Source organism: Tauraco erythrolophus, chromosome 20 (assembly GCF_009769465.1).
Source record: "Tauraco erythrolophus isolate bTauEry1 chromosome 20, bTauEry1.pri, whole genome shotgun sequence".
Taxonomy (NCBI): Eukaryota; Metazoa; Chordata; class Aves; order Musophagiformes; family Musophagidae; genus Tauraco; species Tauraco erythrolophus.
The window spans coordinates 3678813-3705618 of NC_141484.1; the positions used below are offsets into that span (position 1 = coordinate 3678813).

The following is a 26806-nucleotide window of genomic DNA, read 5'->3' on the forward strand; positions in this document are numbered from 1 at the left end:
CGTCCCTGGAAGTGTTCAAGGCCAGATTGGATGTGGCTTTGAGCCACCTGATCTAGTGGAAAGTGTCCCTGCCCATGGCATGGGGGGTTGGAACGAGATGATCTTTAAGGTCCCTTCCGACCCAAACCATTCTGTGATTCTATGACATGCAGTAGGTACTCGATTGGGCGTTTTTGCACCTTTCAAATTCCATGTGCAGACAAGGCTACAGGAATCAGAGTCCAAAATAAGAAGGATAGGGAATGCTCTTCTCAACCAGTGCTTGGGACAGCTGGTGAAAGAGATACAAACCCCAACCAGCCCCAAAATGTCAACATAGAGCGGTTGAGCCTCAGAAAGCGTACTTAGGGAATATGTCCTCTCTGACGGAGATGGGGCCAAATGTACACATGGATATCTTTTGCAATTCCCCCTCCAATATTTTAAGCAATTTCTACGGACAGAAATCTTGTAACATGGGAGTGGATGTCAAGCCAGGATATCTCAACTCAGAATGGCTATGTGCTCTTAGCTCTGGGTCAGGCAGTGATGTGTGGTGTGGTTAGAGCCTGCGGGGACTCTTCAAGTTGTAAAAACTACAAACCTTCTGGTTTTTCTACTGGTGCTATTCACATGGGACAGAGTGACCTCTCCAGAAAACCTTTCCAACAGCAACAGCAATCTCTCTCAATAGCATTTAATAACTACCCGTGGAGAAAATTACACTCTATTTAAAAGGCCAGAAAAAAATCATCTTCTGTTTAACTCTGCTGACTTTGGTAGAATTACACCAAAACTGAGTTTTTGTCTGATATCCTTTCCCATACTAATGTTCAGTAGCCGGGCTGAAAAAGTCTTTAGAAGGCAGATTAAAGAAGTCCGAATGGTGAAATATTCTTTTAATTTTCCTTCGCACACGTTATTTTAGGTGTAGCTTGGAACGCTGCCCTTACGAGAGGCATCCCTTTAAATATTTATACAGCACCAATATGTAGCCACCTTCATACGTTTTTAATGATATGTTCCTTTCTAAATTAACCATTAGGTAACCCTGGTCTATAGCATTCCATATTTTGCACTGCCTTTACGCTACCCTTGGATTTTTATTTATTTATTTCGCTGTGGAACAATGAAGATGTCAAGGCAAGGCCCAGGGGCACCGTGGAAATCAAATTCTTGGAGCACCACTGCTGTTGCCATGGTGGACACGCACTCAATAGCAGGCTGTGCTGCTCTGCAAGCCAAGGGGATTAAAACCCCAGCTCTGCTGCTGGGCCATGTCAGTTCACCACTGTTACAGTGGAGCCTCTTCGTTTCCGTAATTATAGTTCCCAGGATCAGGAGGGAAAAAAAAAATATTGAAGTAAAACCCAAGCAAAGAGGTGAAGGCGCTGCGAAGAGGCAGGAAGCAATTGCTCCTTTCTGGGGTTCTCCCTGGGAACCGCAGTTGTGTCTGGCTGGTTTCTGGATTTTCCAGAGGCTTTTCTCTTTTGCCTTCTCATTTTGTGTCAGTGAGTTGCTGTGGTACGCCGAGGTGAACGGGACAAAGCCTGATGCTGTCAAATGAGTCAAAGATCTTTACTATTTCCTACGCCCTGATTCAGGCTAAAAACCCACGGATGAGTAAAAGTGTTGGCACAAGCCATGGGTTTTTATAAATGTGGGATTTTTTACTCCTATTTAATTATATCACATTATCATAGCAAAATGATTTCTGCAGAAGCTGCTGGTGGCTTGTTTCCATCCTGGTTTCCTTCTCTCCCAAGGGGACCACAGGAGATGGCTGCACCCACAGATCACAGCTGCATGACCAAAAACTTAGCAAAGCTTCATCAGCTTGACAAACGGCACAGCATCCCGGGTTTGGTAGGGACATTATTGCCCTGACAAGAAAAAGAGGCATCAGAGCTTGTCCTATGCCCTGTTCTAATGAAAGCAAGAGCAAAATATTCCTGCACGCTGCTTCATGAAGAAGAGTTGCACCCTTTAGAGCCGAAATCCCCCCCTCTCCTCCTGCCTGCTGAAGGGCCTTACCCTGTGCTCGTTCTGTAAGTAAGAGCTTTGGTTAGGTCAGTCAAGATTTTGTCTGAGGATAATGGGCTCAGTGAAATACTGGCATGCAATTTCCCTGAGTTGCAGTGTATTGAAGAAAGAGATTGAGTCACAAACAATCCCTTCCCAGTGCCGGAGCTGGGTTCCTGCTGTACACGTCGCTGAATCCGTCCGAGTAAGGATGTCTCTTACGCTGGCAGATTTTTACTTTATAAAAAGCATACGGGTATTTTTGTATCTTCCCTCCAGTGAACCAAATCTCATACAATTTGGCTCCAGTGGTGACTGGGTTTGCTGGGTTTTTAAATGTGCTGGTAAAGGGACATTGTTTGCTCCACACAAAAGCCGTCCTGGCTTGGCATTCCCGACATGTGCCTCTGTAAAAGAATGAAAAGCAGCTGAAATACGATGAACTGCTCTCTTCCACCAAGGGAAAGGCAAGGTATGGCCAAGCTTAAATTGTGCTGTTATTTGAGGCTCTTCTTTGGGTTACAGAGGCAATTTTTTCTCAGTGTTTGCTGCAAATATGTTTAAATTCACTCTGTTTTGGAGGCAAGTAGTCAATGCATCTGAAGTGCATACTTGACATATGTTTCTTTTCACATGCTGTCCTCCATTCGTTTCATGTAGCAGATGCTCAGTTTACCACTTCAAATGTATTCTTATTTACTTGAAATTATTTTAGAAAATAGCTGTTTGGAACTAAACATTTCCAGCCCTTCTTCTGGGTGCTGGGAGCTCCTTTTTGCAGCTGTCCGGTGTGGCTGCATGCAGATGTTGACAGGTTAATTTGCATTTGAAGAGCTGGATGCAGTGAGCTAAGCAAGGGTTTTTCTTCCCTGGCTCTGAAGGCAGTCACTTAAACACTCCTTGCCAAATTTAGTGCTGATGCTGCTCTTCTTAATTAACTAGAGCAACATCCAAGCTGAGTTTGGCCCATTGTTAGCTGCCCATTTATTCCAGGGTTGAATTAAGCCCCCTGACCATGTAAAAGAAAGGCTCATCTTCTGAAAATTGATTGTACAACACTGAAATGCAAGGATAGTCCTAATTCACAGCAAGGTGGTATGTACAAGCTGGTTTATCTAATTTTCACTATATTGTCCCATTTCCAGGAGCTGCAGGTCCAAACCTTCCAGCTGAGGTCTGTGGTTTACCTGGCTGCTGCATACTACTGGTCTCAGAAACGCTTTAGTAAAAAGGGAATCCCATTAGCAAAAAAAAAAAAAAAAAGTGCAACTTGTACTGGTTGACCCCCCTTTCCTGGAGAGTACTCTTTTTATTGTTGTTGTTGTGGTTATTTTTCCCTTAAAATAAGATTGCAGAAAGACTTTCAGCACACAAGCACAAAACCCCGTCAGTCCCTCCCATTGATAAAGAAGAAGGCAGAAGTCTTGATCCACAACCACGCTGTCAGTCTCTAGAAACTGTTGCTCCAGGTCTTTCATGTACGTGATCCAGCCACGTTGACTCAAAGCACGGTTTAGCAGAGACCAAAAACTTTCATGCTGTAGCAGGGAGAAAAGGTAACGTTCAAAGAGCCGTAGCCCTGTCATGATCAAGGCCCGTACACTTCGCTTCCTCTTCGCTTTTCTTTACTTTCCTTTAGATGTTACAAAACTGTCAAGGAAAGCTACATCCAGCAGGTATCAGAGCACTGAACTGAACATGCAGAAACATGGGAAGCCGTAATTAAGGTTGTCTTATGTTTTTCGCCGTCGTTTCACCGCTCTTCTGTGCTTCCCTGCCATGTCCCTGCCATGATCAGCTAGGGGCAAATGCTGGTCCCACTTCTCCCCCATAATCTGGATTTCAGCAGTTTTCTGGTTTCCTCATGCTGGTCTAACAGCTGCAGCGGAGGTTGCCGAGCGTCCCCCTGGTCAAGGCTGCCAAAGTTACCCAGGTGAGATTTGGCAGTTTTGACATCTACACGTAGACATTATAACAAACACTAATTCAGTTGGAGTCAGTTTGTGTTTTGGAGCATTCATGGCAAAATTCTTACTGATCACAGTCAAGTACCAACTGATTTCTCACCCCATGCACGGTGGGTGGATGCAGTGAGACCACTGGCACAGGGCGCTTTCTTTTCCTCCAGTCCGTCATTTGCATCATGCATGAAGCTTTTCTTGTAGGTATCTTTCTTTTTTCTGTGTAATGACTTAAATGGAGAGAATAGGAATGGAGAATGTAGCTGTTAGACAGGCATGATTCAGGTACCCATGGCGACATGAGATCATTCCACATTGTCACCAACACAAAATTACCTTATACAAGAATAACTAAGAATAGAATTTTTGACCTTCAAGATTTTCTTATCTGTAAACATTATAGCTGGATAGCAATGCAACCCAATTTGTCAACAACAAGAAATAAAAGAAAAATAAAACTAATTTAAAACCCCACAGTGGCAGTGGAATAAATTCATACATTTATCATTTCAGAGGTTCCCATCGCTCCTGCCTCTTTTCCTGCAAGGTTTAAATTATTAGATTTTTTTTTTTTTACATTATGTTTACTCTCCTAAGAATAGAATATAATTTACAGAAGCTCATATGGATGAAAAAGCATTTTCCTGTTGCACTGTTGCTTACACAGGTAACACACACAAACCTGCACCTTTCAACTTTCCAAAACCTTGGTTCATACCGTCAGATAAATTAATTCAATATTCAGAAATCTATTTTGAAATCCTTAAAAGAAGAAGGTTTATTACTTGCACTTTCACTTAAGAAATATGATGCATGTCAGTGTTTGGTGCAAGATTTGATCTGGTCCAGTTAAAGGGGCCGAGTTTTCACAACACTTACATGCACGACTGGTCCTGCCAGCTTTAGCATTGGAGATATTAGGATGAGGAAAGATCCTTGAAGTGAAGAAATGCAGGATGAGGATCTCAGCTTACCATAACAGCTGGAAAGAACCCAGTAAAATGAAATTCAGCATCTGCTACTGTAGAGCTCCCAGGTTTTAAGCTTCCGAGGCAGAGAATGATTTTTAAGCAGAATTTTAACTCGCACATACATGAATTATTTCTAGTGACTTGCTCAGAAATAGCAGTTGGAGCCTGACTCGCCCTGTGCTTACACAGGGCTGGAGCGTGGCCGGGCAGCCTGCCCGTGGCGGGGAACGCGAACCTTTCTGCACACACCTGAACCAAACACCCCTCCGTGGGCCCAGCGCCGCGGGCCGGGGACGCGCTGCCGCTGTCAGCGGGGAATGGCCGGATTTCGGGGTCCAGACCTCTCGCTAAGGCCTGAGCCAGCCAGGGAGAGCCGTAGGCGTTGGCGGTAGAGGCTGAGGGCAAAGCGCTGTCCCCCGAGAGCGGGAGCGTCACGCAGCGTGACTCAGAGGCGCAGCTGAGTCACCGCCTCCCGTGGCGTCTCCCGCGATGGGAATGGGTTAGGCACCGTCTTCGGGATTGTGCTTGAAGTCACGATCCAAATCATTGTGTTCAGGCTCCTCATTTGCTTCAGAAAGTATGCTGCACCTTAGAGAGGAAAAAAGGAGTCTGTGGTGCGGGAAAAACCGGATCCTGGATTCCCACTCGTGAGAGCGCTCTTAGGGAAAAAAAAAAAAATCCAACAAAAAACACTTTTAAAGCACAAGGGCTGACAGTATCTCTGCTAGAGCCCCTCCCGTGTCCGTGGAGGTACGCCTGGCATATTGAGTGTTTACCGAGCAGCAGGACGCTGTGGCACTTGGGGACGTGATTTGGTGGTGGACTTGGCAGTGTTGGTTTGACGGTTGGACTCGATGATCTTCAAGGTCTCTGCCAACCTAAATTATTCTGTGATTCTAAGACGCGTCAGCTCAGATAGCCTGAGGCTTGTGGAAAAGCATGGGCCTTTCATGAGGGTACGGCTCTCCTACTCGAGAGCACTTAGGAGCAGATCCACGGAGGGGTTTAGGTGTTGCCATGTCTGATGAGGAGAAACTCAGCTTGCAGACCCCAGTGCCCCAGACAATAAATGACGCAGAGAGCAGCTCTGGTGAGCTGGACACTAATCGTGAGCCGTCCGGCATCAGGCCCCGGCACCGCAGGGACGGTGCTTCGGGCTGTGCTCGTCCTGGGGGATGGACGTCACGTTGAGGAGTCACCTGGATGGAGTCATAGCAGAGTGGGCGTGCATCGGGGCAACCCTCTTGGACACTGGCGCTTCCCTGGTGGCACTGTCCGAGTTAAATGGCACGGCAGGTCCTCGCGCTCCAGTGGGCATTTGCTGGCATGAATCCAGCCCGTGGAGCGTGAGTGATCTCCAGGCAAACTTTCTCAAGAGCTTATTTAGGAGCGAAAGCCCTGATGCACCGGCAGCGCGGTGTGCAGGAGAGCTGCTGGAGCCGGCTGATGTTTCGACACAACGGAGTATTTTTAGAGCCATCCTATGGTGCAGGATTTTTAACTTCCATTTCACAGCCCTTGAAGCCTGGCAAACTTTCATTAACATTTGATGCCTTGAAGTCAAGTGAGGGCTGGGGGAGAAGGGAGGGGAGAGAGGAAAGAGAGCTACACCTTTTTGGAGCGTGTAGTTCGCAAAGTTGCTGTGAAGCTTAGAAAAAGCCTCCAATCTCTCCTCTTTGTACCAAGTGCTTTTCAAGTACCCAAACCATTCATAGGTAGAATCCCAAACCATGGCTGTGTGGGACAGTCTTTCTTAATTAAGAGATAACTTAGTTAACGTGCTAAATACCTGGAGACTCTCTGGCCCTTGGGGGGATTGAAGCACTTTTTAAACAGAGAGCTCCCCACCTTAGAAGGATCGTACCTATCTTCTGTGTCCATTATTAGGCAACTTTACTAATATAGGCTTCTTTGACCCATTAAATCCTCAAATTATTTATAAGGCATCATTCCTCCATCCTGGAGAGGAGAACTTGGGACACGGAGCAGTTAAAGGATTTGCTCCCAAGTCCGACTGCGCACGCTGCCGTTTCTGCTCGGCACAAAGTAAGGCTTTTCTGCCCAAATTTATACACGGAGAGAACAGTGCTTCCCTGGCTACAAGGCAGACTTTCAACTGGAAAATAAATTAACAGAAACTCTATTTTTTCCCCTCAAATACACACACGTATACACACACACAGAGTCTCTTTGCACACAACTGAGATTTTTCATAGGCTGAGCGAGTAGGAAGAAGAGACGTATTTTTGTCTTCTTGGCAAAAATACATTGGCAACATATCACTGAGTTGTAAAGATTGAGTAAGTACCAGAGCGTGGCCCCGTTAAGAGAAGCGGGTTTTGGAAAGCTGCCCTTTGGCTGCCCGCGCCTGGCTGCCAGGCCCACGGCAGCGACGGTGCCCTGGGGAGGGGGCTCAGCGTGTGGGACCCCAAACAGCCCGTACAGGCTCCTGTGGAGGATGAGGAGTTTGTAATACCTGGAAGTGAGGAGCTGTCAGCTCTGCATCATGCCAGATGAAGCGTCTGAAGGGGAGAGGAGCTGTAAATCTCCCCCTGTGCGTGGCACCGTTCCCGGGCGATCAGAGCCGCTGCCTGCCTCCAAGCTGCGTACCTCTCGGGAGGTCTCGCCAAGGTGGTGACAAACTGGTCCTCTCCTGCTTTCAAAACTCAGGAGGAATTATGGTCCCCGAGATGCTGTTATGCAAGGGCAAGGAGAGAGCTGAAGGACTGACGCAGGAGGGCTGCAGGAGGGAGGCAGTGGCACAACAACCAGTGCAGCTGGACACGGGGGCACCTGCCTTTTGTCCGGTCTTCCCAGCAAAAGGAAAATTTATTGGTTTTCTCCTCCTGGCTGTGAATCTTCCCAGTCACTTCCATGCCATCCTAGGACAACAAAAGGCAATATAAGCATTTCTAGTTACAATGGAAGATGTGTCTGATGCTGATAAGGGCTGGGACTCTCAGCTACGTTACTTAAATCCAAGTCTGAGATCCCAGATGGGCTTGCCCAAAGCCACCACCGCTGTTATCCATCTCTGATGCAGGTAGAGACATTTCATAGTAAAACGTAATTCTGAAATGCTGAAAGAGGGAAGAAAGTAAACTCAGAAGTCTCGACAATAAAATATTTATGCATCTGAGCTTTAGTGCATTGTAATTTTGCATGATACGCTTTGCTTTTCAAGACTGACTGGATTAAGGCATTTCTGATTCATTAAACACATTTTCCCAAATGCTTTTTCTACAAATATTGTCGAGCCATTGTGCTTAGTTGTATTTATTAGCTGGTGTAACAAGGAAGTTACATCTTCCGTAAACCTGAGAGGAACCTGCTTAAATGTGTTGCTCTGAATCTCAGCAGAGAAGAAAACAGTTCTAATGAATAATTAAAGCTTAAAGAGGTCATGCTGCTTTTGCAGTGTCATTTTTATTTGTCACTGGCTGGTTTGCATTAGGAAATAGAAAGTTTCAGGTGCAGGAGCCAAATGAAATCTCTTCTGCATGTGTTCATTTAAACAGATCTATTTGGTCTCCATTTTTATGTATTAAGTCATTTGTTAACTGTAACTATTTAAATCAGTCCTGGGAATGATAAGTTTCAGGCTCTTGCTTTTCATCAGGCAGCGGCTTTGTGCATCCCCTCGCCTTCTGTCGGCAGTAGCAGCACCGGCTCCTCGGCAGCGCGGCGCACGCCCCGCGCCGGGCAGGGCTGTGGATGCCGGCAGAGCTGCTCAGGGAGGACCCAGGTCGCCATCTGGTCCTTATCTCCGCAGGCACCACCAATCTGCCAAGCTCCTGCTCTCCTCCTAGGCCTTCTCCTCGCCTCCGGCCACCCACCGCCCAGCCTTCCCGTCTCCTCCTCCTAAGCTCTCTTTCCCTCCCACTTTCTTCCAACCTTCCTTTCCTCTGCTCCTGTGAATGACCTCCCATTCCTCCCTGCTCTGCCCCAAAGCACTCCTTTTCCTCCTCTTTTTTCTACTCGCTCTCTGCCTTCCTCCCCTAGAGCTGCTCATCACTTTCCTCCTCCTCTCAACACGCCCTGTAGAGACCAGTCTACCCCATCTCTGGCGCGAGGCTGGCTGCAGCCAGGGACACACCATCCCGGCTGCCGAGGCACCCTCTGCCACCAAATGCCCAAGACACCTGAACCTGCTGGCACCTGCCCTCTATGCGGGTATGACACCTTACAATCAATTGACTAATCAAATCAGCAATAACTGTAATTTAAGCTGAAGTCCTTCATACTTCCTTTATATTTTCTTGCAGTTATTATTTTTTTATACTGCATTTGCAAAATATTGTTGTTCCTTTTATTTTTCACACTGGAACCTCATCTTTCTTACCTGCAGCTCTGTTGTTTGTTCCCAAGGTTAGACATCAGCCCTCAGTATTCAACTAGACAACACGGTCTCTCGGATGCACCGCACTAATCTCTCATAGTGGAGCAGCTTTTCCACTGATACATCATGCGGATGATTTTTGAAACCTTTGCCTTGCATTTCCCAAATCCAGCCATCAGCAGGGTTTGGCAGCTAGAACCCTTTCTCCTAACCTTTAGATTCCCCGTTGTCATCTGCCTTGTTTCAATCCCGCATCACTGATTGTGCATGATCAATCTCTAGAGGTTTAGCTTCTATGTATAACTCAACAAGCTGGCATGGAAATGAGGAAGACATGCTCCAAAATGAATGCAGATCCAACTCAAGGTCACTGCGTATGGAGACAGCCATATCGCAAGCATTCCCTTCAATTGAGATGATTTATGGAGTGAAATTTCCCTATTGCTTCTTCAATATCCAACTATTTTTCTGAATGCCATCATCTTATGATGAATCACCATGGATTGAAGAGACATGGAAACGTTACAAGATTCCAGGAGCATCCAGATATCCTCCGTATTCCTAATCAGCCAACTAGTGAGCTCCTATATCCCTGCTTTCCAATGTAACCCTGGCTATTTTTCATGAAAAGATTTGTGGTGCATGAATGAGCCAAAGAAAGTTCATAAAGAAAAAGTTCAGTTCTAGATGTCAGGTTAGAGACGTTCACTGCTATTAGAGCAGACAAGATTCATTTTATGCAGAGAGGTAATTACGTGATGCCTTGTAAGCTTCTGCTACACCACGAGATCTCACAAGGAGTGTCAATAATACCAACCATTTTTCTACTGACTAGATCTGGAGGGTTTTTTCCATTACAGAAGCATTGTGTGCATGCTACCCCAAACATCCTCAAGGATTACCCAGGTTCTCATTCCGGAGAGTCATTTCTTACGTTTTTCACTGCTGTATGACAACTGCAAACTTTGCCTGTTTTTGAAATGAAGATGTTTCAGGAGCCTGAAGAAAAGGCAGTTTAAGAAGGTCTAAAAGTAGAAATTATGACGGTAATAGCTCAGAGCTGCACATGTATGAAAGTCGAGGTGGCAGAAGATGCAGGGGTAAAAACATCCCACATTGTACTGGGTACATTTTATCTAGTTCAAGATTCATTCCCCAGATGTGACCATGACTATGTCTCAAATGATAAACTCAGTAGGGACTTTGAAGAGACATGAATGTCCGTTTCCTTAAGTTTCTTCCCCCAGGTAGTGACGAGCCATGACACAGGCTTTATAGACATGCTGTGATCATAAGAGGTGAAACCATCAAGCCCTGGTTGATCACCATGTTAATGAGGGAGAACTGATGACTTACTGAAGTACGGGAAACCAGATGGATAAAAACCAAACTATCCCTTAAGGGAAACTTGATTCCAATTGTGCCAACACAGGAAAAAAGCACAGTTTGACAATGTGAAAATAAACACGATTTGTCATTTTGTAGCATATGAACGCTTCATCAGACAAAATAACTATCTGTTCTCAAAATTGCATCCGGTGCAATTTGGCATTTCAGCCCTCTCATAAGGATTGATGGACTGGCAGCAAACTGCCTGAACGAGCAGTCTTTGTACCAGTGAATGTATGTCAGGGTCAAGAATATCGGGGGGAAAATAGTGAATTTTCATCCAAATCGAGATATATCTGAATCCTCATTAGCATACAGGCCACCACAGCTTATTTCCCACTGCTCTCGGAGATGTTGGAGCTATGATGGACATGGTGTAGTCACAGTTGTGAATAAGCAGCTAGTCTCTGACATGTTTTGCCAAAAGCACTGCTGATTACTAAAGTAGCTCTTTAAATTAGGGTCTTTCAGACCAGAATGTAAGTAAGAGGCTGGAAACTCATTGGAGAATGACTTTCAGTTTGAAGCTGTGGTGGGTGAAGATGCTCATCTAAGAAGCCAACACCAACTTCTCAAATGTTAGACCAATGTTATGTAAGGTAGAAAAGCCAACTGGAGAACTCTAATGGAGGTTTCTATCCGAGCTCCAATTTAATTTAAAAGAGAATGATTATATCAGCCACCCAGAAACAGCTTTGGCAAAGCAGCAGGGGAGCAAAGTATGGAAATGAGTGGTGAGACAAACTTCTGGGCTGCCGGGATAAAGGACGGCGGCATGAGATGCAGGACGAGATGAGGTGTGAAGGCAGAACACAGCAAGCGTGGGCCGTGGTGGTAGATAGAAAAGCAGACACAGAAAAGTGAGTTAGCAACCCCATGGCAACTAGAAATGTTGACAGTCTCTTGGGACTGAGCCAGGCATGGGAACGCTCGCTGTGGAAGGGCTGACTTAGCTCTGACTTGAAGAAGTTCCTCAAGCAGCATCGCCAACATTGCCCCCCAAAAAATCATCTCATACCTAGGTTGAGGAGTCGCCCCTATTTCCCTGGGCAGATGATGTACAAAATGCAAACAGAACATCAGGGCTGAAAATATGTCAGTGTTTCTTCCTAGAAAACACAGTCATTCCGTCAATAAGGTCCATAAAAAGGAGCAACAAAAAAGACTTAAATAAACCACAGAACCTCCTGAAATTTCCCCACTTTGCCATCCAAGCAGCAGCACAAAAGGACATGGTTAATAAGGGGCAAATGGTATTAGGAAGACCGTCAGCAATGCATGGAGGGTCCACTGGGGACGGCTGAGCAGTGGTGGTGCTGGAATAACGCAGCGCACTATTTTATCTGCTGTTCGACTAGGAAAGGCAGCTGAGGAAGGGATAGAACCATTGCTGAACAACCTCAGTCATGACTTCCATGGCCGAAGTGCTGGTTTATGGAGGAACACTCGAAGAAAATGAAAACGACATGGAACATACCATCAACTCTTACCTGCTTTGCTGCTGCCCTACATTTCCCTGATACTATCGGTATTCACTGTGGTAGCACAAGGACACTTCGTACTTTTGGCAGCAGTTTTGTAATGACTGAAGAGAATTCAAAGGACAGCAGCCAGACACTGTGATGTGTTTTATTAGCTCCCAGATGTGCAGGTGAGGTGAATCTTCGGGAAATGAGTTTCGCTGCCACGGATTTTCTAACATCACTCAAGGTCTCAAATAAAATCTTATAATGGAACAAAAGGCTGCCATAGAATTTTAAAGTCATCTTTGGCAAAGCATCTCTTTCCTGCATCTGCTCATTTCTTACACAGAAATACAAATGCACAACTTCTTTGATGCTGTTTGCCCAGCTGAAAACCGAAGGTCAGCTGCTGAGGCTGTATATACTCAGATGAATTAAAACCAACTGAGCCTCTCTAGGCACCTCCCTGGATGCCTTCCAGTGTAGGTGATCCAGAATCTGGAGATGCTTTACCAGGCTGTAGAAAAAAGCATTCAAGTGTTACACCCTGGATTGCAGTATGCCAAAATAATATTGCTCAAAGAGTAAAATTGTTCAAGCCAGAACTTGAAGTCACCACCCAACAGCAGACTTCTTCACCACCTAAGCGAGATATATGTTCTTCTGTGTGGCCAACTTCTTTGGACAATGGTGAGCATCCATGTCTGGAGAGGATCAGCGAAGGCATCACACCTGGGTGTTAGAAGAGAAGAGGGTGGGTCATGGCATGAAGGTCAATCTCCCCAAGCAGGAACCTCGCTGGTCACTATGGCTGTGAAATTGGCGCTCAGGTCGGTGGAGGTGGCTCTTCTGAAATGAGGAGCATGAGCTCCACTGCAGTTTGAGACCACTGTAGAAAAAAAAACAACGTGAGGAACAGAGCAACACACCCTTTGTTCTGCAGGGATGTGGTGGAAGGAGAAGCTGTGAGCTACCTCTGCTTCCAACAGAGAGGGCTTCAGATAGGCTTCGTAGAGGAGCTCCAAGGAGAGGCTGCAGATGGCAAAAGGCAACTGGATCAGATGCTGCCACAGTGCAGGCAAGCAGGTTATAATATCTTAGATTAAATACTTGAGAGTGGTCGTATAAGACAGTCTCTTCTCTCGTAGAAAGTCTGTGATAAATACAGGGGGAGCATTAGCCACTGTACGAAGGTAAGAGAGGAAGTGGAGTGATGTTAGTGGTGAGACTGAGCATGTCAAATGACAACACAAAGTGAGACCTCTTCCTAGTGCTTTTGCCAGACTTGAGGGGACTGGCAAGCACTGAGAATAAAAGCCGGGGTGAGAGCGGAGCGCGGTCCCCTGCCAACATCAGCTCTTCGCAAGCGCGTGGGCAGAAGCAGCTGCGAGCTGCTCGGTGCGTGTGTCCTCCAGCGCCGCTGCCGCCGGGGCAGCCTGAGCCCTCACGAGGTGCTGAACACACCGAGAAGGTGCTCTGCCTTTAAAAACCTAAAAGGGGAGTGAGATGGAGCAAGCAGCAAAAGCCACCGGTGGTTATTCATGCGGCATGGAGGGGACGGATGAAAAGCTCTGAGCAGCAGAGGGTCTGTAGGCAGCGGAGGGGGAGGACTGGAAAAGGGGGAAAATCATGTCACAGCAGAAGATAAGAAAACAAGAGACTTGAGGAGGAGTTTTGCTTTGCCCACCAGACAATTGAAAATAGATCAAAAGAAGAACCCAAAGGGTTTGTTAGAGCTGACAGCTCCTAAGGAAGAAATCGGGGCAAATTTCATACATTTCAATATTTTAAAATCATTTTCTTTTTGCCCAGGAAGTAGAGGGGGAGCAAGCAAAGGAAGAAGACCGGATTCTGATATCACTGTTACTGGGTGAGACAGATTTGAGTCCACTGCACTGAAATCAGAATCTGGCCCTTAAGTAGGCAGTTCAGCTCCTGCAATGAGAAACACGTGAATTCTGAGTTGTGGGATGAAAGACAGAGAAAGAAGGAAAGGACTTTCATGAAGAAAAATAAAAGATCATTGTTTCACTGTCTCAACACCTGTAGAGAAACATGGTTAAGATTCAGTATAAATTCCCTTTTAAAGACTGAGCTGAGCTGAATTTGCTTTAGCCTGGCCATGACATGGAGGGACAGCTCGTGCTGGGTCATGCACCATGGTCACCACCGTTATGGGAATGGACTTCTAATCCTTTTAGGTCCTAAGCATTTTCTGAAAACAAGACTTACCCTGGCAAAAGTATGACGATAACCCCAGGTACTAGCAGTGCTCTTCATCCAATTCACCTTCAGGATAAAACAAAAATACAAACTGTCATATGGACTGGCAGGACTCAGGGGGTGTCAGAGAGCATCTGCCTCAAAACCAACCTATGTTTTGAAGTTCCCAGCTTCGCAAGGCTCTCAAAACAGCCAAACTTTTCTCAGAGGCAAACACCCAATAAATGTGTATTTAACCTCCTGAGGCTTCTTTCTCGGCGGGCTCCGTCCTCCGTGGCGATGAAGACAGCATTGCAGCAGCAACGTGGGGTAGCAAATTCACATGGGGTGTGTTTTGCACACGACCTGCATCAATACTTCATGATTTCTTTTATAATGACAGCATTAAACATCCTCCGGCAGAGGCTCACAGGGTCTGTGCTCATTCGAGTAACTTAAGGACGGGCCTGTGGAACTCTCAGCAAACAGCAGGAGACAAATAATCGAACTCGGGACCATCTAACATAGAAAGTGGCAGGTTGCAGGAAAATATCTAGTGCTGTTCCTTTTGGCCTGAGTGGAGAGCTCAGGACCATAATAGTCCCTGTTTGACCAGCAGCACCTCAAAGCAGGTCTTGGAAGTAAAAGGAGATGAACCACCCATTCCTCTGTTCGAGGGTTATTTTATGACGAGAGGAATGAAGAGAAAAGAAAGTTAACTCAGCAATTGCATTCACTATTGTGTGTCAATCCAGTAAGACAGGGGAGTTGTACTGGTGGAAAATCAAAGAAATGAACACAGTGCACAGATAGACTCTGTGCTATAAATTTTGTGGAGAGGAACATTTTTTGGCATGTCTGATCTCCTCCACTCACTATTGCTCAAATCACGCGGCAAAGGATTTCAGAACTTGTCAGCAGAGAAATCTTCCTAAGGAAAAAAATGTGTAACTGTTTCTCTGCTCCCCTGACAGAGTCCAGTGCTGACACACTCTCACTCACTATAAATAGAGGTTCTCCACTGTTGTCCAAGGGACGTGCAAAGCCATGCCATTAAGGAAACCCAGCCCCACACAGCATGCTCGGATGGACACTGTGTTCAGGCAACTTCTGTTACAACAGCCCCATTCTGCGTGTCACGCTTTTTGTGGTGTCTGTGATGTTCTCTGTCAGTCAGCCTTCTCTGTGCTGATATATTCAGAAAACTTGTCATTTAGACATTCAGATATTCAAGTATTGCAGTAAATCAGGCTAACGGTTGGCTCTGGAACTGAAGCACAGCATTTAATCACAGAAAAGATGCAACAAGCAGAACCATCAAGCCAAATTTCCCATGGTTCCTTACTAATTGCCTTATTTTCAATATACAGTCAGCTCCTTGCAACTTGTATTCCCTGTATCTGCAAGCACTTGCTGGCAAATGATCTTGAAAATAATTTCCTTCCATGTCTTCAAAGCATCCCACATTTGCCAGAAAAAAATCAGCTGGTTAGTGGGATTTTAGGCTGGACAATTAGGGGGTATGTTTACCTGCCCACAGGTAGTTGCTGTAGCCATGCGACCACTTCTGCAGCCGACATTCATAGCACTCATCCCATCGGTACAACTCCCGCAGGAGAAAACCCTCCTTAACTCTATTAATAGTGTGCACGTGTGCGCACTAAGTATCTGAAGCTGCTCAAGAGCTACAAGAATGTGGCGTGTTGGCAGGGGAGGGTTTGAGCCAAGGAGGTCGCAAATGTCTAGTGTCCCATGGGAACACAAGAGAGGCTTCTCAACCAAGCCCCAAAACTGATGTTTTACTGCGTAGTCTCACCAACGAGGGCAGGCGAGAGGGCTGGAGGATGAAACAGTTAATGGAGCAATGGCTCTGCAGAAGCTGTTGATGGAGAAGGAGGCAGAAGCTCGACCCATCTATCCTCATGTGTCTCCCACTGCTATCAGATATCGCCTCCCGTAAGCTCGTGCTCGGAGCAAGGAGACGAAAATTGCTATTGACAGAAGTACCCCGCAGACAAGGTCCTCTGCTGCAGAGCTGCCAGCGTCTTGCATGGTGGAAACCTATTTTACATGAAAACAGAACACTAATGCTACTGTTGTATACAGTTTTCAGGATCAGGGGGAAGGAGAAAACAGAAGTATAGCCTGCCTCGGCAAATATTGTCGGACATTTAAGTGCCCTGTCTTCCATTGCTGATTTGTGCAGACGCTTCCAGGGCATCAGGGAATGTTGTCGTTGACAAATACTAACCATGGAAAATGGCTGTTTCAAAGAAATGGCTGCTGGTATGGCCAACAACAACATAATCATGTAATGCATGGCCACAAACAAAATTAATAAGCATTGGCATCCTACAGTATTAACTATCGCTTGCAGTCATCAAAAAATATAACCCCAGTGAACAATGGTACAGGCAGGATTATTAAAGGATTATTTGAGAAAGAGCAAGGAAAAGGTAGTATGTCATCAGAATTTGGGATCACTACTTTGATTTACTGTTGAAAACTCCTTGTACTTGGAGATCTAAAACCCCAAAACAAAACTTAATCTTCACTTAGGCACTACAATTCCCTCCCTTATCACATTATCTGAGTACATCACACTCTAATTATAGTTATCTGAACAACACTTAGTGAGATTGGGAAGTACTAACCTTGTCGGAGAAGCCCTTGAACACAGAGTAAAACTGAGTCAGAAACAAATTTCTGTTTTAAATAACAGCTAAGTACACTGCAACAACCAGTGGAAAAAAAGATGTTCTTACGCCATCAGCAACATTTCAGAAAATTTCCCTCTTCATTGTCATTAACCCAGATCCTGAAGTCCTGGCTCAAAATTCAAAACAAAGTTGTTATTATTATGAGGGGAAAAAATGCATTATAATATTTGTCTTTCTAAAAGCATCATTTAAAACATATCAGTAATCATTCAAAGAAAGGAGTAATACTTACAGAATCTCAGTGGGACATTATATCTTACTCTCAAGAGGTATCTAGAAGTGCTTCTCAATATTTTAGTATCTGTTAGGCAGTCATTGCAGTTTATTTATCTCTCTCTAGTGGGTACAAAAGTAGAAGTTAAATATTCTATCTTCCTCTCCAAAGTATATAAGGGACCTCATACTGAAGCAAAGAAAAAAGTCTCTCTTCCACGTGGAAAACAGCCCCTGTGTGCCTTACTGAGCGTGGACCAGTGGCCACGTTTGTCTCCACATTTCTTCAAGGCATCCTCTGCAAAGCCTTTGAGAAGAGCTTCAAGGAGTTCTGGCCTTTTGTGCAGATGCTGTAGAGTAGTTGTTACTGGATTTAATGCCTTTTCTGCCACCTCTTCTGTTTCATGGCTTTTATTCTTTCGCATTGCTTTGCATGCTAGGGCATGGAGCCAGGTGTTTCACCAAATCTCAGTTTTGTTTTGTTTTTCTGCTGTTGTGCTTTTAAAGTTGGCCACTGCTTCAGCCCTTTCCACCCAGCTAGTTTTAATTTTTCCCAAATCTGAGTTTTGAAAAAAAAATCATTTTTCATCATTATGAAAAAAAAAAAGGTATCGTTACATGGAAGTTGTGAGAGCTCAGTTACCTGTGACACCTCTGCTTCCATATCAGCTCTGGATAAATTCAACCAACTACCTTAAAAGTTATTGGAAAAATACGTTCAGACTAGACATGGCCCCACCTATACACACACAAGCATAGAGTCATTGAAAATCTTATTTTCATAGGAAATTAGGGTGAGATTATTTAGATTTTTTGCCTTAATGAGTAGGAGAGGAAGAAAATCATACTCTGAATGTATTTCCTCTAAATTGGTGCAACATAATGAAGAGGCGCGAAGAAATGACCATCCAGTCTTGGAGGCCCTGTTATGCTGGGAATGATTTAGTTTCATCGCGTGAACTGCCATAAAAATCAGCACTGGGATCTTTAAAATCTGTGTTTTGGATTGCCTTGCTGGAGAGCCATCAGGAGCAACAAACCAGCTGATGGCAAACAGAGGGATGCATGGGCAAACATGCTTAGCGGGAGCAATCCCAGCTGAAGGGCTCTCATCCGCCTGGCAGCCAGGACAGGTGTGTCACTTCCAGATGTGACGTGAGCCACTCACTTCTTGTTCACAGCCTTTGAAGTGCTGCGCAGAGAAAGCCTGAGCCGTTACTGCAATTAGAGTAGACACATCATTTACTGGAAGAATTAAATGCACTGTAGTAGCAAACCTGCCGTTGACACTCCGAGGGCGCGATTGAAATCCTCTGCATTAGTGATTCTTTTGAGATCTTTGTAATCATTGGTAATAGGTAGTGAAATAAATCCACATTTATATCCTACAGACTGCAGCTGTGCTTCTGTTAAAGTAGTATTAACTGATGGTTTTTAAATCCTTCTGCCAGCTCGAGCTGTAAGCACTGAAACTCCTGTGCAGAGGATAACTCATCCTGGGTGATGTACATTCCTGAGCACAAAAGTGCTGGTTAATGAATAATGAAAGCACCAAGACAGAACTGCACCTCGGGGCTTCACTCCTGCTGTAAGCTCTCTGGGGAGAGGTCCCCATGCAGCTCGGTGCGACAGCGGTCTCGGCCATCCAACTGCAGCTAAGGCTGGATGTAGCTATGGAGAACCATGATAAAAACATTATACAAACTACTAATGTAAAGCTTCCCTCAGATGGACAGAGTGCTGAACCTCACCTCGTTCAGTTGAGTAAGGGGTTTATCAGGTCAACTCTGGCGTTGTTCCTTCAGGTATCAGGAGCGCACGCTCACACCCTGGCTTACTGCACAGGCTCTCAGTTGACTAAACAAATATGCCATTAAAAGCTGAACCAACCTTGAGGGGGACGTATGGGTTTAAATTGCAGCAGGAAGAGATTTATGGACTTGTTTTCCAAGCCTAGAGAGTAATTGAAGAGGCCTCAGACAGTTCAGCATTTACCAGCTCTGATAAGGGAAACCAGCGCTTCACTGGGGACGAGACAGGAGGGGTGGCGGGCGCTAGGCTGGCACTCAGCTGTGCTGCCATGGAGAGGGACCCAGAGTGACAGTCACTCTAGGAACAAAAAGCAGCTTTGCCAACTCAGTATGCTTGTAAGATAAGCATGGCGCTGATAAAGTAAAGCACAGAGAGATTAAAAAACTCAAGAGAACGATATTGTTGGCAGACTGAAGAAAAGAGCCCGGGAATCCTGGCTGTCCCTTCCTTCAGCTAGGCTTCGGTCCAGTCTGCCCGAAATTCATGACCCTAGAGATGGTTGCTTGATGGCATAAAAAGAATCAGTGACCAACACTACAGGAGAATAATTTACTTATACAGCCTAGGAGGAAAAGGAAATAAAGCAGAGCTGACAGAAGCACATTTACCTGGTTCTATTCCTTATGTGTTATGTTTGCTTTGTTTTCATTTAGGAATCTACAAAGGACATTGCTTCCGAATCAACCACTTCCCTGAAGACAATGACTATGACCATGACAGCTCAGAATACCTTCTCCGTAAGTTGAACAGTGATACCTGCTACACAGGATTAACAGACATGGCCAGAGAGAATTTCCTGGGTTTCTCTTCTGTAGAGTCCAATCCAAGTCTTAGTCATTGCAAACAGTGGCCCAAACAGGTGGCACAGAGCAGTGGTGATGCAGGTCCAGTTCACACTGCAGCTGACACTACCAGGAGCCTCAGGGACCCCCTTTTCGAGGATTTCCTCCAGCCAAGGGAACGCTCACGAACGTGGTGTCCATTCTCTAAAAATCATATGGAAATCTTTCAAATGAAAACTACAGCTATCATTCCCAGATGGGCAAGAGTATTTTACAGAGGGAATATTTCTCTGAGTAGTGTACAGAAAGAGGCTTGAGGAGTGGGTTCCAGACCGTTAGGAAGCTTTTTCTAGTGCTTCAACCCAATCCTTATGCAAGCCTCCTCCTTTGCAGCTGCTGAGCCACCTCCCCCTGCAGTGAAATGACTGCGTTGTAGGAAGGAAGCTGAAATTTCTGCAGCTAACAGCAAAATCTCAGCATGAACATGGGCTGTGGCTTCCCTGCCTGGCCAGCCAGGCATTGCTGCTCTGTGCTGCTGTGTGATCCACCACAGAAGTCATTTGATCCACCAACCTGATGCTTGAAATCAGGGCAATCGTTTCATCTCCTCTGGGTGACCATTCCCTCGGGTGATAGGAAGTCTTGGAGCCCGAGCGTGAAACTTCATGAATCCTGCAAAGTTTGAGCTGGATTTCCCCTTCTCCTTACCTAGTTGTTCCTTTTGAACAAAAGAGCCGACCAGCCAAGCTGCAAGCAGTGCCCTTTACCAGAGAAGGGAACTGCAGTTCTCCAGGTGTTGGGAAAGCTCCAGGGAGCAATGAAGGATGCTGCTGGCTGGTACACCCAGCAGGGCAAAACACTGCTCGATTACACTGCTATTAATTACCTGAAACACCACTTAGAGAACCACTCTGCCCTTCTGCTCACCCGTGGCAAACAACTTCTAGTTGCCAAGACACGAAGAAAGAATAAAAATCTCCGAAAAGTACACTTTACCAGGAAACCCAGGGTTTTCTTCATCTTTACTCTTGTCAATTTAGATCAGTCGTAGGCTTGGGTGACATGAGTTCAGTGCTCAGGCGAAGGCAGGCGAGCAGAGTGAGCGCGGCTGCATTTATCTTTCATACAGAGCTTTGGAACTATTGCTAAATTGATGCCAAGTCAGCTTTGGGAAAGAAATATTGTTAGTAAAAGTACTGTAAAGGAAAGAGGAGCATCTTGATAAAAGTGTATTGTACCTTCTTCGTTTGGGGAAAGGGGAGAACTGGGAAAAACAGTCTACAGCCCCGCAGTGTGACATGAGTTTGGCAAATTGTTTTTAAGTGTACATGTGATGGGTGTTCCTGAAAGCTGTTTTCCAGAGTGACGAAGTACAGATCTTAAAAACAAGTTGGTCCATCCCCTTCTGCAAAATCAGGCTTCAGCTGCTCCCCCTCGGAGGAGAGCTCAGCCTCACGTAGTCTGCACAGATAACAGGACTCCTCTGCTTTAACTCCTGTAAGAAAAACTGCAGCTCCACTTAAAATGCATACGGTTGATTTAGAGATTACTGAAAGGTTGTGTCTCAATCCAGAAGAGATGAGCTCATATATATATATATGTAATAGGAATCAAATCATTGTCCAACTAGACACAGACAAGAGGATGTTTGCATCCTGTTTCAAAGGAGACGTGAGACCTTCCGTCCCATTTTTGCCCTCTGTGCAACACCTTTGCTGTCCTTGTATCACTGACCATGCTCTGCAGCCGTTTCTTGGCAGCCCTTATTTTTCCTGTCTGGCTCCGATGAAGGCTCTAGTGCTCTGTGTGTGCCTTGTGCTCCTGACAGAGCAGCACGAGGGGTCTCAGCCAGCTCCACCATGACCGATCTATAGGCATCAGGTAAATGTGAACATTATGGTGCTAGCGGAATCAAGCCCTGGTTCAAAACCCTATTGATATCAGTGAAAAAAATGACTGGGTTTAGGATATTTTGGTCCAGAGTGTGGGTAGGAGCAGGAGTTTGGATTTTAGCCTTCAGCGTTCAGGCTGCTCCCTGCAAAACCAAGCAAACAGCCACAGTGACAATTAACACGTGCAAAGAAGCTCAGACAAGACCCCTCCTATTCAGCCTTCCCCATGACAACACACGCCAACCTACGTGTCTAAAAAAATCCCTTCCACATGTCTTCGCAGAACCCCAGCAAGCGGCAGAGGTATCGCTGCCGTGCGCAGAAACCCTGTGCGGTTCCCGGGGCTGCCTCCTGCATCGCCCAGCCGCACGCGTGTGCTCCGGCTTCCCTCCGCTCCTGCACTTCTGCAAGCACACAGAAACCACGCTGCTCCCATCCAGCACTGCACAAAGCACAAACACCTCTCCCTTTGCAGAAGAGGGGATTTTGTCCGCGCTCATCCTCACCGCACGTGTGGGGAGGTTGGAGCTCTGCTGCGGTGCAGAAGTGCAGCAGGAGGGGGACGGGGGGACCGCATTTCAGGAGCGGGTCTACACTTCCATGGACTTCATCCCGGCGTGCTATAGCATCTCCTTTTTAAAGCTGGTTGCTTGGCTCCTGCCTTCCAGGAGAATAAAAGCAGGAGTAGAGCGCTGGGGCTCGCAGCCCCGTGGGGAGGAGCGGCACGGCACGCTGCGGCGCTTCACCAAAGGAGGTGTCACAACGCATAGCGGTGCAGAAGAGCCGATGCAAACAGACAGGACAGTAAACAAGAAAAAAAAAAAAAAAAACTAAAAGCAGGGGAGAAAGCAAAAACCAGATTGCCGTAATGTTTTTTGATGTGCTGTCATTTTATTACCAGTATCGGGAGACATATGTAAATTTTACATGGTACTTATGATCTTCCTTTTAAATTTCGGAGTTAAAAAGTACATGTTGTAGGAAAAAATACACTGTAGGGGTTTATAGGAAGAGAACACTGTGCTTTGTTTCTTTTCACATTAATTACCTAATACAGAAAAATTACCTCTGGAGGTCATTAAGCAGAACAGTCCACCCTGATATTGGGCATGTCTGGCAAGTTCCTTCTGATGATATCACCGAGGCATTTTAGGAAAGCTCTTTGATTTAACTGAAATCATTATAAACAACATGAACATAAAATATCGAAAACAACAACCAGAAAGGGTGGGCCACACTAGATTTTACACCTGTGTTGCCATTTGTCAGGACACTGACAGACAGTGATTTGGGATGCCTTCATGCCCGACAGCACAAACAGAGCCTGGCAATGAGTATTTTTCTCACAATTGACTCTAAAAACCGACCCAAAAGTCACAGCCCTGTTACCTCGTAGCACACACGCAGCGATACACCCAGGACAAGGGAACGGGCTCTCAGCACTCACCAGGCTGGGATTAGAGAGCTCACGTTTGCCAGTTATGGCAAGACACTGTCTGAATAGAAACGCACCCAGCTGAGTGGGGGTTGGATCCGGTTAGAAAAGGCCCCGTCCGTAAAGGACACGCGCAGCGACGGTGCCGGTTTTGGTGGGAGATGGACTTTTCTCACTGTTACCGATCGATACAGGCATAAGCTTCCCGGGGAGGGACGGTCCGTTTTGTTTGATGTTTGCACATCCTAAGGAGGGCCGGGCCCGTCGCGGGGCTCCGGGGGCTCCGCAGCGCTCACAGAGCGGTGCTGGTGTGAAACACCCGGACCCGTCCCTCGGCAGCCAGTGGGAGTTCTGCCACCAGTTACCGGGGGAGTCGTTGGGAAGCGGTTCACCAAACTGGGAACACCACGGCCATCAGAAGGCACAGGAGGAAGCATAGCCGTGACACGTGGCCGTCTCTCCTCGGGAAGCGGGCGCCGCGCGCGGTGCGTGTCAGCCGGGGAGAGGGAACCCGGGAGAGGCCGTGTCGCTGACGGCCCCGCAGCAGCAAACGGGGCCAGATGCCACTTTTCTCCTCTCCATGCACACAGCCCGGGGAGCCCCTGTGTCCTCTCCGTGTGCTGGGGGGTGACAGCAGCCTCTGACCCCCACCTGCCGTGGGCATCCCCATGCCCTGGCACCCCTCGCCCCGCCGGGACTCCCCTCCACACCTCTGCCTTTTCACGCCCCCAGCTTTGGGGCAATCCTGTTTTCCACACCAGTATGCAGCATCTTATCTTCTCGTCTTCAAAAAAAGACCCCTCTCTCTATAACAATGTAACTTGGTTCCTGGCGCTGCCTTTCAGGAACAACTGCCAAGTTTTACCCCTTTGTTTGCTACAATACAGACCTCTCTCTTCTTGTGCCTGTTTATTTTTTCTTGGCCCTTTTGTTCCCTCCCTGCGGCTTCCCTTTCAATTGCTGCTTAGTCTTGTAGTGACCAGACTTTGAAAGTTGGCTTAAAGTGTGTTTTAATTTTTTTTTTCAGGGATTTTATAGCCCATGCTGGTGAATGGACTGAAGCATACAAAATTTTAAATAAGTCTACTTCGCTGTCAGGAAACTAAACACAAACATCTGAGATACACTCGTTAAAATTTTTTCCTTAGAAATCTGAAAGGTTTCAATGTCCTTAATATTCAGCAAAAGAAAAGGGGGTTGTTAGCTCTGCTCGCTGGCAGCACGAACGCTGCAGGCTTCAAGAGCTGCAATTTGCTCACCTTGCACGTGTACCAAGGAACGGATCCGCCCGCTCGAGCCATCCCCAAACACCGTAGGGTCCATAGCCAGCTCATGAATTTTTCACTGCCGCTCCCTGCGTGATGCCGGGTCTTACTGTCACTTACCTCATGCTTTGCCAGAAACGTTCTGCACACGGTGACATCTGATAGTGGTGATAACGCTGGACTTGGCAGGAGAAAGCTCGAAAGATTTAAGCTACTCGGTTGAGAGTGTCTGTGCCACGTTGGCCACCTACCCATGGCCTCAGCTCCCAAAAACGTGCCCAGAAATGCAGGATCAGTGATCATTCCAGCAAAAGCCAGGGGTTTTGGGACTCTGTAATCTCCACACTTGCCCCCAAGGAGGCATCTGAAATGATTACTCTCTGTCGTGGTTTTCTCCATCTCTCCCCTCCAGGCATTGTCCGTGCCTCCAGTGTGTTCCCCATCCTAAGCACGATATTGCTGTTGCTGGGAGGGCTCTGTGTCGGAGCGGGAAGGATTTACAACAGCAAGAACAACATTATTCTCAGCGCTGGGATTCTCTTTGTTGCAGCAGGTATGTTCTCCTTCAATTGGGTCCTTAAGAAGTGCTACCTTTTTAAGCCGAAAAGGACTGTGGAAAAGCTTGTTGGCAATTCTCTCCCTGTATCCCTTCCCTGGATCGAGGGCACGAGCAGCACCACACTAGGCAAATTTCTTAAGGCTTAAATATGTTTTTGAAACTCTACAATAAGTATAGTCTGGAAAAGCTTGTAGTTTTTCTGAAAAAGGAATCTAAAGTCAGTAACAAGCAGGTTTTACACTGTTTAAAATGTATTAAACATTAGGTGAATCAGGCTTCTCTTACATCCAGGGTTTTTTTCTTTTCTTTTATGTGATGGCAGAAAAATTTCACCTGTGATAGGTGAGCCCGTTTTTCACACTAGAAACATCTGAGAGAGTCGGCCGCATTGTTAATAGCTTTCCCTGAAGCTTGGATTAAGCATGCTGCATTTAGCTGAAAATTCAGCAAGGTGGAAGAGACCTTATCTTGATCAAGGTGAACAGCCATAGCCCTGAGCTCAAAATGTATTTTTATTATTATTCCGAATATTAGAATCCCACTAACGACATATTAGCGAGCTCCCATATGCTGCTTCTTTCCCGCTGTGGCAATGAAGAGATGGGAACAAGTCCTGCTCAATATTTGGGATCCATGCGAGCATATGTGACCCAGATGCGGATCTATTCTTTGTTTTTCAAGAATAAATCAAATCTTGAGATAAATCAGAAGTAAATGAATGTAATACATTTTCCTGGTCATAATCTTTGAACCATTCAGGTCCAGAAAGTAATGTGGCTTGAATTTTGTCTTCCTGGCCACGTAACCACTGATTTATGTTTTTGTCTCTCTAGGACTAAGTAATATCATAGGGATCATTGTCTACATATCAAGCAATGCAGGTGACCCAAGTGACAAGCGAGATGAGGACAAAAAGAACCATTACAACTATGGCTGGTCTTTTTATTTTGGAGCCTTGTCTTTTATCGTGGCCGAAACCATAGGTGTTCTGGCTGTGAACATTTATATTGAGAAGAACAAAGAGCTGAGGTTTAAGACCAAGAGGGAATTCCTTAAGACTTCTTCCAGTTCTCCTTATGCCAGGATGCCAAGTTACAGGTACAGGAGGCGGAGGTCCAGATCCAGTTCTCGATCTACGGAGCCTTCTCCATCTAGAGACATTTCTCCCGTTGGCATGAAGATAGCGAGCACCATTCCCATGAATGAAATTTCCATGTACACTCTTTCAAGAGAGCCTTTGAAGGTTACAACGGCTGCCAGCTACAACGCAGACCAAGAAGCCAGTTTTCTGCAGGTTCACAACTTCCTTCAGAAGGAATTTAAGGAAGGTCTCCACGTCAACATGGTCAACAGGAGAACGACGCCTGTTTGAAGTACCTTCCTTCCTCGCACTTTTTGAAGAAATATCAAAACAGAATGGATCTGCCCTGAAAGAGAAGGAGCGATGTTAAAATACCCTCTCACCTCTTTAATTGTGGCATGTGTTGAGGTAGCAAGTGGAGATCCTCTGGACCAACATAAAGATGTTACATGCTCGTAGCTTTTTTTTGAAGCTATTCGGAGTTTGTTTCTTTCAGTTCTTGGTGTCACGAGATGAAGGCAGTTCATGTTCCTGCACTTTTGTAATGTGTACAAAGTCTTGGAGAAACTGCAAAGGACTTGCCACCAGTGGGTTTTAAAGGATTACAGAAAAATTGTTGTACAACTTTTTTTTTTTTTTCTAATATTGAGATCCCTTAATACAAACTTGCAAATATAATTTATAACCAAGCCCAAGGATGAATACGAACTACTCGTCAAGT

At 45.9% G+C, this 26806-nt stretch overlaps 1 protein-coding gene across 1 annotated transcript in view; it reads left to right on the top strand.

The window, feature by feature from the left end:
- CACNG4 (calcium voltage-gated channel auxiliary subunit gamma 4) overlaps positions 1-26376 on the top strand; it is a 39455-nt gene extending 13079 nt beyond the window's left edge. The window contains exons 2-4 of the mRNA XM_086624104.1: positions 19725-19808; positions 24858-24998; positions 25838-26376. Of these exons, the coding sequence (XP_086480230.1) occupies positions 19725-19808; positions 24858-24998; positions 25838-26376 (764 nt within the window). The remainder of the gene's footprint in view (positions 1-19724; positions 19809-24857; positions 24999-25837) is intronic.
- Positions 26377-26806: the final 430 nt, after the last annotated feature.